Consider the following 13,834-nt stretch of genomic DNA (forward strand, 5'->3'; position numbering starts at 1 on the left):
ATAAATACACAATTCACTGCCAGATGCAGTGTGTAATGTGGAGAGGGCATAAGTTGAAGATAAGAGGGGAAATAATTAATGGGAACCTGAGGAGCAACTTTTTTACACGAGGGTGGTACTTATGTGGAATGAGTTGCCCCAGGAAATGTTAGAGGCAGGGACATTGACGACATTTAAAAGGCATTTGAACGGATACATAGGTAGGATAAGGTTTAGAGGGATATGGGCGAAATGCAGGCAAATGCGGTTAGGTTAGATGGACATTTTGATCGGCATAGACCAGTTTGGACCGAAGTGCTTTTCTCCGTGCTGTAGATTCTATGGTTCTAAGTTCCTATGTAGAATTGGACAAATACTATCAGTGTTGTAGCCGTTTAAAATATCATAAGGAATATGAGCAGGAGTCTGCCAATCTGCGGTCCAGCAAGTTCAATCCTGACTCATGTGGGATCTGTTGTAATAGTTTTGAATGCGCTCAGTGCCGGCCAGTCTACTGGCACGCTGCAGTGTTGATGCAATGGCCTAATTGTTTCTAATGGCTAGAATGGTGTTTTGATCTGAACTAATCCCTTGGAATGTTTTCAGAGTGGGTTTCATTGTGATAAGTGGAAGGCATGGTCATCTGACGGAGGAAGCTGGGTTCAAGGTGAGACATGTCTTGAAGCTGTGAGAGACCAGAGTGTTTTCCTGTCTCTGGAGTTGGAGTTTATGTTCTTTGTGTGGCTGTTTTTGGAAAGAGTCAGAGATTAAGATTACCTCTCTGATGTTTGGTGGCACTGAGGATATAAACCTCATGGGGAAATCCTGCTTTGAATTTCTGTCCATAGGTGTTGCAAAGTTGAAAATCCTGCATCACGTGAGCGTTTCGTTCTAACATCGCCCGAAGAAGGCTGTAGGTCTGTGGGGTTGCTTTCCCTTGGAACAACATAGCGAAGTACCTGTTAAAGGACTATACTGTGTTATGTTGTACTCTTGCAAATAGTAAAAGTTATGGTGATTCTTTTTGTTTCGATTTAACTAAGTTCTAAAATAAACTTTCTTTGTTAAAAGCATCCCAGTGGGCCAATTGATTCATACCTGAAGTGAAAACCTTATGCTCACCAATGCCAAAAATCGAATGTAAAACTTAGGTTCTCGGCTAACTTCACAAAACACCTTGGTATTTCTAGTCTGGTTCTTCGCACTTCAGAAATCACTTCAATTTTCCAACATTCTCTGACACTCGTTGTCACATGTCCCTGACCCACTGAAACATCTGAAGGAGCACATCTGTTCTGGACGCATTTTCCCCATCCCGCCCTCCACCAAAATCTCAATCGCCTCCCTGACTACTTCCCTCAGTTCGCCCAACCATCACATCGCCTGTTCAAAATCATCACCTTTGATTTCCATATCTCCCACTTCACCCACTATCTGTCCAGCTCCACGTGTCCAGATTGTCGATTCCAAACATTTCCAACACTGCTCCTGCCTACTTAACACCACTTTGCTGCCTCTCCACTCGCCCCCAGCGCAACTCCAGACAGGCACCACCTTCAACTCCACTTCAGGATTCCCTTATTCACACCGTTACCCCCGTCTGCATCCTGTTTCTACAAAACATTTTCCCTCACTTCAGTACCACCTCTATTTTCCACCTCTCACATTTCCAACTCTTCCATCGCTTTTATTCCCGTCTCCATAAGTCCACAATCGCTCAGACATTCCCCAGTTCAATCTTACCAATCACTCCCAGAACAACTCCCTACCAAACCCCTCCCATTTCTGGCCTTCATCAGACACACCGCTTACCTCCCTGACGTTTGGTAGCACTGAGGATATCAACGTCATGGGAAAATGCTGCTTTGGATTTCTGTCCATAGGTGTTGCAAAGTTGAAAATCCAGCATCACGAGAGCGTTCTTGTTCCACTTTCCTCCTACTCATCTGCAAACTGCCATTCAATCATCCCCATGACTCTCCATATCTACCAACCCCCTGCTTCATAACTACAAGTAGTCTATCAACCCCTACAAATGGTCACATGTCAACCCACAAAGTTCTTGACCAAACCCTCTGTTTACGGGGTATTTTCAGAGATTAGGGCCGTGATTCTCCCATTGCGACCCGCAAATTTTCTGTCGGGTCGCCGCGGGACAGGCGCATCCGCGGCCCTGAAAAGGGATTCACGCCTACGCCTGGAATGCATGTGCATCTTCCAGCGAAAGGTCGGCAGTCAGACGTCCCTGGAAACCGGCTGGAAGGCAGGTAAGTAACTTAAATCTGTTTTTAATCTGTTATAAATATGCATATTAGGTCATTATCGGGACCTTTCAGATCCCGATCTAATCTCCCACCCCGCTAGGAGTACTTAATTCTGGCGAGCTATAGACTAGCTCCCCACATTTGGGGAAGTAGCGGGAGACCCCGCTGGAATGAAGGGGGGGGGCAACTGGAGCCCCCCAGGAAGTCGGGCGGTAGGGGGGGTGGTGCCCCCTGCGCATGGGCATCTTGGCAGTGCCAGCCTGTACCCCCGGCACTGCCCAAGGCGCAAAGTGCCCATGCCCAGGGGGCACCTTGGCACTTGCCCACCGGGCATCGGGCAATGCCAAGGAGGCCTGGCCTATTATGGGTGATAGGTGGGGTGGGGTTCCCGCTGCCGCTCTGCAGACAGGATCAGTCGCGGCTGGAGGCAGGCCAGCGATTTGGGGGGTCTGAAGCGGGGATTGGTCTGCCAGGGGGGTGGTTGCCTCTGGAGTGTCTGACCCCGCGGGGAGGTGGGGGGGGGGGGTGATCAGCGGGGGAGGTGTCTGCCAGGTTGAGGGAGGTAGGGGGATCGCCACTGCTGGGGTGTGGGGCCTGGACATTGGGGCGCTCCAGGACGGGTGTGGTGGGGAGGGGGACGGGGGGGGTGGGGGGGGGAGTCAGGGCTGGCCAGCGAATTCACGACTGGGTCCTGTTCAGTGCACAGAGTGTGGAGATTCAGGTGAGAAACTGAACTGACAGAACAGTCGGGATTTAGAACAGTTTTTCCGCCAATTCAGCACTTTTGGGAGAATCGTCCCCTATGTATCACCAAAGACATTAGCCAATGCAAAGACGCAGAAACCTTGGTAGTGTCCCATTTAAAAACGTATCTTTATTTGACCAGTGGTCTGAGGGAGAGATTAGCATTGGAAGCCCAACGCCTCTCTGGAAGAGAAGGCCCTGACACTCCAATACAACTCTGAGGTTACAATGCATCCGCCAGAACACTTATACATTCCTCTAGTTCTCTTTTCCCGCCTTCCAGGTAGGTATGAACCAGTCATTATTATTACAATCAATCATTGTTAACAGTTGTGGTATATCTTAACCAAGTACATTCTACCCACTGACATCATGGGATTTCATTGGTCCATATAATCTGAATGCTCTTCCCACTGTCGCTAAGCAACCCCAGATGCTTAGATACAAAGTCCCAACTCTCAGTTATGTCAATGGCCGAACCAGATGTTTAAAGTTCTCACGCCTGATAAGCACTGCCTTCTCAGGGCAACTTGAACAGCCCTATTCATATTGCGGCTTTCAGAATCATACCGTCCATAACTTTTGCTGATAAAACAATACACATTCTGTGGTTTCAATGTTTGAATGAATGCCGTTTGTCTCACTAAGTCTTCATCTCATCATGCCGTGCGGTAACCTGTCTTTTAAAATACAGCTGAATAAATTTTAAAATCCAAAATATATGTTTAAATCAGAAATACGCGTTCAAATCTCTTACTTGTTTAAATCTCTTACTGTGTTCATGCTGCCTTCATGCAAATAGTGTGAGTCTGATCTGAGGTCATTTCATTCAGTGCTGGTGATTTATTAATGTCCTAAATCCCGAATTGTTCGAAATTTCTCGAAACTATTTTGAATTTCTACAACACCCTTAACATCTCCTCAACAGCAACCTTTCATTCCACCACTTATATTGTCACTCTGCTGTCCACATATATTCCAGGACCTCCCCACCCTACCGCACCTATAGTCCCCGCCTTTCACACTATCAAATCCTCGACACGTTTTCCATCATACCGGTGCCCATTCAATGATATAATTATCCCCTATCTCCACCTCTGCAACCAGTACTATGGCCACCTCTACACCCCACTGCTACCCTCCACTCATCATGCAACATCCATCCCAGCTCCATTTCTCTGTGATACTGTTTCTCAGGCTCTTCGTACAACCCGCATCTGATCATTGCCACCAACAAATTATGCATTTGCTCAGGAACCTCTGTTCTTATTGAAAACGTTCACATTTCCATTCGCCACTCTGTTGCCGTCTAGTTCATTTCCGCCCATCTAGTTTATTTCGGTGATTACTGATTACAGCTAAGGCTCTTCATCGTTTGCCATGTGTGTGAGATCAACACTTCAATCACCTATTTCCACCTCCCTCACACTTCCATCCTCCAACCCTCATCAATTAATGACTCTCTCTCTGTGGCAATGTTTCCAGCCAAACTGATCCCCCTCTTTTCAATGCCATCTGTTCACCTAGTCAGCCTCGCTGCATTTCCACCCACATTTAAAATAAAAAGCAAAACATAAACCGAATCATAATTTAAAGGCAAAATACTGCGGATTCTGGAACATGAAATAAAAACAGAAAATGCTAGAAAATCTCAGCAGGTCTGACAGCATCTGTAGAGAGAGAATAGAGCTCTGTCAAAGAGTCCTCACGATTCGAAACAGTAGCTCTATTCTCTCTCCACAGATGCTCTCAGGTCTGCTGAAATTTTCCAGCACTTTTTTATAGACTGCAACATACTGGCTCAATCTACTCATCTGAAATTCCTCTTTCCGCTGTTTTACGTCTCTCTTTTGAATAGAGTCTTGACTTCAAACTTAACAGATACTATTCAACACCGATAGAACAATCTGTTGAAAGTGGAAGTTATTTCAACTCTGATTAACACATTATATTTCAGGTTTGACGTGGACTCGCGGTTCTTAAATTACCGCGGGCATTGAATTACATATTAAGGAAGTCCTGAAATAGTGAAGAGGATTAATCACCACATGGATGCAAATTGGGTGAAATGTTTGGACTGGTTTAGAGGAAATAAGCATATCTCTAGTCGGCAGTCCACGTGGACAATTACTTTTCTGACATTGTTTTGAAACTAGCTTGAAAAATTAGTCTGCTTTTATAAATGTATAACATGTATTTACCATCTATTTCATTGCTGGTGATAGTAAATTTAATGTTGAGCTACGTTTTCAGACCCAGTGGACTTTAATCACGCATTTAAAATATTTTGATACTGAGCTGATTGGATTCGATGATTTTGATCTAGTTTTAGTGTGACAATCAGAATGGGAGTTTGTCTTCACTGATGTTCCCTCTCCCCATTTTTAATTGATTTCCAAATCAGTGCAAAGGGATATGTGAGCACATTGAGTAGAATGTTTCGGAACTTTCGCTGGGTTATTGTGTAAATAGCTGTGTTAGTGCAGGAGCTCAGAAGCTGCAGCATAATTCCAGCCTCTTGGAACATGGGGAAAGCATTTAATTTCGATCTGCGATTGAAGGCTGCTGCAGTTCTGTAATATAAAAAATGTATAACTGCTGTCATCCAGAGCAGGATAAAACTACTGGATATTGCAAATAACAACACAATGGATGTTCTGCGATTGATCAGCTCAGGGTCCTTTTCATGCCCGTCATTGCTGTGATGCCGGAGGCTCACTCTGCCACGATTGGCTATTAAAATGCGTTTGACCGTGACAGTGTTAAATAACAAAATCAGTAAGAATGGAAATACTGGGGTTAACATCTGCTCAATCCAAGAGAATGCTATCCAAGCGGGCAAAATATAAAAAAATGGTGATAATAAGCAACCGTGCTCTCTCCTGCTATAATAGGAAGAATAAGCGAATGGCCAGGGAATGTTCTTTAAACAGAACAGCAAAGTCACAATGCTGATAACCACAGCAGCGGTTTTCTCGGTACAGTATTTTAGTTTCAGCTTCTGGTAGCAAATGGCCACAAGGCGATCAAAGGTAAAAGAGACCGTCAACCAAACAGAAATGTCAATGGCAGCCGGGGACATGTAGAGAATGAATCTGCAAATGGGAGTGTAGAGCAGGTAGGTGTCATACAAATACATTGTAGCAATGCGGTGTAAGATTACATTGCAGACAATGACCATGAGATCCGCTGTCGCCATCGCCACCAGGTAACAGGTGATGCATTTCGACAGGCCACAGTTTTTGATCGACAGGATGGCGATTGTTACGAGGTTCACTGTGAGAAATAGAATAGAAAACAGTAATATATTGGGCCCATAATAATGGTGAATTGACATTACAATAACTGGTCGAAGCTAAAATTAAAGCAATCTGCAGGAATCACTTTCATTTGAAGTTAAGTGTACTGGAATCCCCACTCCTGGCGTTCTATGTTAATACCCTGACTACAGTAAGAAGCTCACAACACCAGGTTAAAGTCCAACAGGTTTATTTGGTAGCAAATACCATAAGTTTTTGGAGCGCTGCTTCTTCGTCAGATGGAGTGGAAATCTGCTCTCAAACAGGACACAGAGACACAAAATCAAGTTACAGAATACTGATTAGAATGCGAATCCCTACAGTCAGCCATGCAGATGCTACGACAATGGATGAATGAACACCGCTCGACAATCGCCAGGCAAGACTGTTCTCTTCCTGTGGGGGAGCACTTCAGCAGTCACGGGCTTTCAGCCTTGGATCTTCAGGTAAGCATTCTCCAAGGCGGCCTTCACGACACACGACAGCGCAGAGTCGCTGAGCAGAAACTGATAGCCAAGTTCCGCACACATGAGGATGGCCTAAACCGGGATGTTGGATTTATGTCACATTATCAGTAACCCCCACAGCTTGCCCCCTGGACTTGCAGAATCTCACTGGCTGTCCTGTCTGGAGACAATACACATCTCTTTAACCTGTGTTTAATGCTCCCTCCACCCACATTGTCTGTACCTTTAAGACCTGGCTGGCTGTAGGGATTCGCATTCTAATCAGTATTCTGGAACTTGATTTTGTGTCTCTGTGCCCTGTTTGAGAGCAGATATCCACTCCATCTGACGAAGGAGCAGCGCTCCGAAAGAGAATGGTATTTACTACCAAATAAACCTGTTGGACTTTAACCTGGTGTTGTGAGACTTCTTACTGCGTTCACCCCAGTCCAACGCCGGCATCTCCGCATCATAATATCCTGACTATCCAGTGCATGGTGTTGGCATACATTATTGTGATGTCGCATCTTGCAGCTGCAATGCTATGTGTGAGCCTTTAGATGGCGATCTCTCGCAATTTCAAATGGTTAAAATAAAACTGAGCAGAACCCACAGCTGGAGAGGTGGGAATCTCCAGGATCAACGGGCTGAGGGACCCACCAATACCAATGATGAACAGAACACCAGGGAACAAGACAACTATGATATAAGCAGCAGGGAAGAAGTTACCCACCAGGATGAACGGATAAGAAACTGAGGTAAAAGCAGCAGAACGAAAACACTACACTACATTCATAGAATCATAGAAACCCTACAGTGCAGAAGGAGGCCATTCGGCCCATCGAGTCTGCACCGACCACAATCCCACCCAGGCCACATATTTACCCACTAATCCCACTAACCTACGCATCTCAGGACTCTAAGGGGCAATTTTTAACCTGGCCAATCAACCTAACCCGCACATCTTTGGACTGTGGGAGGAAACCGGAGCACCCGGAGGAAACCCACGCAGACACGAGGAGAATGTGCAAACTCCACACAGACAGTGACCCGAGCCGGGAATCGAACCCGGGACCCTGGAGCTGTGAAGCAGCAGTGCCAACCACATTATAAAGACAGTGTATCATTGAAAATGAAGCTAGTAGGTGGTAACAACGTGCCAAGGGAGGAGGAAAAGATACTTCAAAAATTAAAAAATATAACTATTCAGAAGAAAACTTTAATATCAAAATGTACAAGGGCAAGGAAGGAAAGCAACATCAAACTATAACACAGTAGGGAAGACAACAGCAGAAGTCCGAAGGGATGAATTGACAAAATATCTACATGAACATCATTCTACAGCAGATGCTTATTCTTATCTTCAAATAAACAAGGTTAAAGAACAATAACACCTTTCACTCAGAATCACAGCCAAACGTAATATATTTAGCCGGTACAGAAAATAAACCAGAAGCAAGTTCAAAACTTCAAGAGGTCAAAGTAACTTACCAGGTACCCCGACAGTTGCGAGTGTCGGATAGTATACAGCTGCTGCGTCTGAAATTGGTGTCCAACGCATTTTCCGTGCGTTAAGGATCCGTGCTCGAGTCCTCCTGGACACTGAGAGAGTGAAGGGAAATGAAGGATTTATTTATTGTGAAATAGCTGCTTGGTGATGACAAATTCACACATCCCCAATGATATTAGTCACAGTTTGGTTAACAAACAAGCTGCTGACACCAGCTGTTCTCTCTCTGTAGATCTCATTAGGGATTGTAGCAAAACATATGAGTCTTTTGGGGTTGCGGTCGATGTTGACAGTAAGCCAACTGTGCAATGTTGGTGATTTCTAAACCAAGCCCTTCACCACGGATTTTACATTTGAAAACTGGACACTGCTTTCGATTCCCTTGACCAATCCCCTCGCTGACTAATTTCCCTTCACAGTCCTTGCTCTTATTAACGATCCCTCATCTCGATTTTCATTATTTTCGCAAATTCTCTTCATCTGCTCCCTCGCCATCTTTTCTCCCCAAATTAATCTTTCTGATTCTGTCTCTCTTCCATTTCAAACGAATTTCACCATCCCATCTCTTCAATTTAGCGCCACTCTTTGCGTCTTTTATCATTTATCTGTGAGTCTGATTCCCCACATCTCTCATCTTGTCACTCCTGCTCACTCCAACACAGCTGGAAAGCCAAGTGGTGAGGGTGGCACAAAGAGTTTAGAGACGGATATAGACCGGATGAGTGAGTGGGAAAAACCTTGGCAGTTGGTTGTAATGTCGAAAAATGTGATGTTATACATTTTGGTGGGAAGATAAATGAGCAGAAGATGATTAAAATGGAGATATCTTCAGTTTTTGGTGGGAAGATAAATGAGCAGAAGATGATTAAAATGGAGATGTCTGCAGTCCTGCCACACAGGAATATTTAGGGCACTCGTGCATAAATCGCAAAAAGCCGGTTCAGTCGGTAATAGGTAAAGCAAAGCAAATGTTAATCTTTTTTCAGAAGGAATGGATTATAAAAATAATGAATTCTTCCTCAAACCGTAGCAGGCAACTACAGAGCACACCAGGATTACTGGTTTTGGCTGATGGCACTGGATGAAATGAAGTTCGAGGAAGTGCAAGGGCACAAGGAGATTTAAAGAGACATGTTAGAATATTACTGCAATAATTCAGCCAAGCGCCAGTTTCCCATCACTAAAACCTTTACCACTCCTTCAGTAAACAGTCTGGGAGTCTTCACCACGGAACCTACAACTCTGCTCCAGGTAAAGTTACAGGACTAAAATCCCCCGGTGGCTGCTTCTCATTGGGTCTCTAACCCGGCCAATAAGGCTGCACACACGCCACTAAACCCTTGGGGAGAACAGCCGATGTTCTCCTGTGCCCTTCGTGATCGTCACAACATCACCCCCACCCCTCAGGTCAGTGCCTCTCCAGCACTTCCACTGACAAGAGATCCTTTCCATCTCTTGCTGCTTTGACGGAGGTCCTTTAAAGGTGGGACTGGGTTATGTGTTGTAAACCGAAAAGGGGCCTTCTTTATCAAAGAGAGAGAAACAGGGTTACTATGCAGATTCATCCTCAAGTTCCACTTTAGTCTGGAGGCCCAATACTTTCACCCTCCAGCTCTCACTCCATAACTTCACTATCCAGAGGGGCAAGTGCAGAGTTACTTTCAAGCTGAGCAGTGACACTGGCAGTGACAATCTTCTTGACCAGTGCTGCGGGGTGGATCCGAATGACAGGACCACACTGTACGCAAAAAGACGTGTTACCCCAGAGGAACTGATAATGGGATGTCAGCTTCGTACCAAAGAACCGTGGTGTAGAAGGAAACCGTTCAGCCCACCGAGCGTACACCGACAACAATCCAACCCAGGGTCTATCTCTGTAACCCATGCATTTACCCTGCTAGTCTCCCTCACACCAGGGACAATTGAACATGGCCAATCAACCTAACCCGCACATCTTTGGACTGTGGGAGGAAACCAGAGCAGACAAGGGGAGAACGTGCAAACTCCACACAGGTAGGCTGCCGAAGCCGGAACTGGACCCGGGACCCGGAACTGAGACAGCAGAGCGAAGCACTGTGCGACTATGCTGACCAGATGAGACTACTCTTCCCAAACTTGACGGGGCGGATGGAGCCCCAAGAGGAAAGACAAATGAGAATTTTTGATTCTGTGAGGACAAAAACATTTTTTGCAATGTCTGAACTGGTTCAGGTATGGAATTTAGGGGATGGACCCGATGGGTCCCTCGCATCGTTATGGAGAAAGCAGGACAGGAATCGAACAAGATCAAAGCTCATTCTCAAACACTAAAGAAGCACTTAGCCCAGGTACATGAACCCAGGCGCTGCAGGGCCACTGCCATGGGTGCACGAAAGCTAAGGGTGAGAACTTTTGATTTTCCCAATGATGGACACATTTTTAAACAAGTCTGTAATGTCAGAATCAAGACCATGCCACCAGATGGAGCATCTTCCTTCTTGACGCTCCCATTATGTAGCCTCGTTGATATTGGGCACCATCCTGGGGCTGGAACAATTTATTTGGATCCCCAAAACATGTTTGCATCCTCGACACTAAGACCAGCTGTCTCAAAGAAATAGGGCTTAATTTCTTCAGAGGGTTGTCCTTGGAATGCACTGTCTAACATCGTGTGCCTTATCTTGGATTAGGTTGGATCTTTTTTGTGTTCAGACTTTTATCTGCCTTGTGGGCAATTGACAATGTCTCCACACGTTCAGGTCATCGCAACCTCTACTAATGGTGGTAAATACGCCAGGGTTGTGGGCAACGGAATGTGACTCAGTGTGTCCGCATTAGCCATTCGAGTCCCAGGGCAATGCTCCAGAGGGTTTTAATCGGCCGCCAGTAACAAGGCCCAACGCTGGATCCGAGTGTGAATTACAATAGAAGGGGCGGAGACAGAGATGATGGATCATTTAAAAAGAGAAGACAACATTTAGAGAGCAGGTTATCAATAAGGGAAATGTAATCAGAGAGCGGCAGGAGAGAACAGAGTTTCCTAAGAATGCAGAAGCATATAATTATGGAGAGAACAAAAAAAAACTGGAATAGGTAGAACTAAACGAAATATAAATAAATAGCCCAGAAATGATAGCCATTGCACAGACATGAATTTAAGATGACAAAGACTGGGACTTGAATATTCAAGCGTAGGTTGCATTTAGGATGGACCGGAAGCTAGGGGAAAACTGGAGGGCTCATTCTGTAAAAATAAAAATATCATTGCTAAAATAGAGAGAACTGATCACAGTTTTGGAAATTAGGATCTCAAATCAGTTTCGGTATCGCTGAGAAGTACTAAATGTAAGAATTCACTTGTGGAGGTGGTTTCAAGGTCCGCTAACAGTATTCACAGGATAGGGGGGACTATACGGAAATAAAATCAACTGGATAAAAAGTTAAAAGATATAACAGAGATGAAGTGGCAGATATTTGGAAAAAAAATGTCACAATATTATAAATATATACATTCCATCCAGGTACAACGACTCTGAGGCTAACAGTGTCTAACTATTGAACTTAACTAGAAAATCAGATTGAAAGAAACGTCTTATCATTCAGAAAACATGAGTGCCAGGTGAGAAGATTTGGCAACATATGAAAAACAGCAAAGAACGTCCGAAAAATTAATAAGGATGGAGAAATCAGAAAGAACTAGGGGCAGGAGTGGGTCATCTGGCCCCTGGTACCGGCTCCGTCATTCAATATGATCATGGCTGGTCTTTTTGTTGGCTCAGCTCCACTTACCCGCCCGCTCACTACAACCCTCCATTCCTTTACTGTTCAAAAATTTATCTATCCTTGTCTTAAAAATATTTAATGAGGTAGTGTCAACTGTTTCACTGGGCATGGAAGTTCACAGATTCACAACCCTTGGGTGAAGGAGTTCCTCCTCAACTCAGTCCGGAATCTGCTTCCCCTTATTTTGAGGCTATGCCCCCAGTTGTAATTTCGCCTGCCAGTGGAAACAATTTCCATGCATCTACCTTATCTATTCCCTTCATAATCTTATCTGTTTCCATAACATTTCCCCTCATTCTTCTGAATTCCAATGAGTATAAAGAATATGAACAAAGAAAATGACAGCACAGGAACAGGCTCTTCGGCGCTCCAAGCCTGCACCGACCATGCTGCCCAACTGAACTGAAACCCCCTACCCTTCTGTGGACCAGATCCGTCCATTTCCATCCTATTCATGTATTTGTCAAGAAGCCACTTAAAAGTTACGATCGTATCTGCTGCCACTACTTCCCCCGTCAGCGAGTTCCAGGCACCCACCACCCCCTGTCTAAAATACTTGCCTCATACATCCCCTTTAAACCTTGCCCCTCGCACCTTAAACATATGCCCCCTAGTAATTGACTCTTGCACCCTGGGAAAAAGCTTCTGACTATCCACTCTGTCCAAGCCCTCATAATCTAGTAGACATCTATCAGGTCGCCCCTCAACCTCCGTCGTTCCAGTAAATGGTCCCAGTCTACTCAATCTCTCCTCATAAGACAGCCCTCTCAATTCCAGAATCAACCGAGTGAATCTCCTCTGCACCCCTCCAATGTTAGTGTATCCTTTCTCAAGTAAGGAGACCAAAACTGTACACAGTACTCCAGGTGTGGCCTCACCAGCACCAACATAACCTGGCTGTTTTTTTTTTAACTCCATCCCTCCAGCAATGAAGTACAACATTTAATTTGCCTTCTTAATTATCTGCTACACTTGCAAACCAACTTGTTTGTGATTCATGCTCAAGGAAACTGATGTCCCTCTGCACAACAGCATCCTGTAATTGTTTACCATTTAAATAATAGGCAATTTTGCTGTTATGAATACCGAAATGGATGACCTCACATTGACCAGCATTATACTCCATCTGCCTGACTTCTGCCCACTCACTTAGACTGTCACTATCCCTTTGCAGACTTTCAGTGTGCTCTGTACACTTTGCTCTGCCACTCATTTTAGTGTTGTTTGCGAATTTTGACACACTGCACTTGGTTCCCAACTCGAAGTAATCTATGTCAATCGCAAACAATTGCGGTCCCGACACTGATCCCTGAGGCACACCACTCATCACTGATTGCCTATCAAAAAAGCACCCATTTAACCTTGCTCTTTGCTTCCTGTTAGTTAAACAATCCTCTATTCATGCTAATACATTACCCGTAACACTGCTCTTTTGTCTTATGCAGCAGACTTTGGTCCGGCGCCTTGCCAAATGCCTTCTGGAATTCAAATACACCTCATCCACAGGTTCCCCATTGTTCACTGCGCTCGTAATGTTCTCAAAGAATTCCACCAAATTAGACCAACACGACCATGCCCTTCATGAACCCAAGCTGCGTCTTCCCATTAGGACAATTTATATCCAGATGTCTCGCTATTTCAACCTTGGTGGTAGATTCAAGCATTTCCCCGACTCCAGAACCTGAGCTAACCAGCCTATGGTTAACTGCCTTTATCTACCTTATGTTGTAAACAGTGACATCACATTTGCTTTTTTCCAATCTGCGGGAACCACCCCAGAGTCCAGTGAATTTTGTTAAATTACCACTAGTGCATTTGCTATTTCCCCTG

The 13,834-nt window shown here is 44.9% G+C and overlaps 2 protein-coding genes across 2 annotated transcripts in view; one reads left to right on the forward strand and one right to left on the reverse strand.

Annotated features, from left to right (window-relative positions):
* Positions 1-5,346: 5,346 nt before the first annotated feature.
* Positions 5,347-8,293, reverse strand: LOC144487288 (putative G-protein coupled receptor 139). The gene is made up of 2 exons (XM_078205370.1): positions 8,224-8,293; positions 5,347-6,263 (listed from the first exon to the last, which is right to left on the reverse strand). Exons 1-2 carry the CDS (start codon positions 8,291-8,293, stop codon positions 5,347-5,349), a joined length of 987 nt encoding a protein of 328 aa, XP_078061496.1.
* A 1,080-nt stretch (positions 8,294-9,373) lies between these two features.
* LOC144487289 (NACHT, LRR and PYD domains-containing protein 3-like) overlaps positions 9,374-13,834 on the forward strand; it is a 136,978-nt gene continuing 132,517 nt past the window's right edge. The window contains exon 1 of the mRNA XM_078205371.1: positions 9,374-9,493. Coding sequence (XP_078061497.1) covers positions 9,374-9,493 — 120 coding nt within the window. The remainder of the gene's footprint in view (positions 9,494-13,834) is intronic.

This window comes from Mustelus asterias, unplaced genomic scaffold, assembly GCF_964213995.1.
Source record: "Mustelus asterias unplaced genomic scaffold, sMusAst1.hap1.1 HAP1_SCAFFOLD_702, whole genome shotgun sequence".
Classification (NCBI taxonomy): Eukaryota; Metazoa; Chordata; class Chondrichthyes; order Carcharhiniformes; family Triakidae; genus Mustelus; species Mustelus asterias.

Bases quoted from the DNA above. Each gene is read 5' to 3' on its own strand.
- LOC144487288 (XM_078205370.1), bottom strand. From the start codon at position 8,293: ATGCGTTGGACACCAATTTCAGACGCAGCAGCTGTATACTATCCGACA. The intron at 6,264-8,223 runs GTAAGTTACTTT...TATTTCTCACAG, and splicing joins CGCAACTGTCGGGGTACCTG to TGAACCTCGTAACAATCGCC.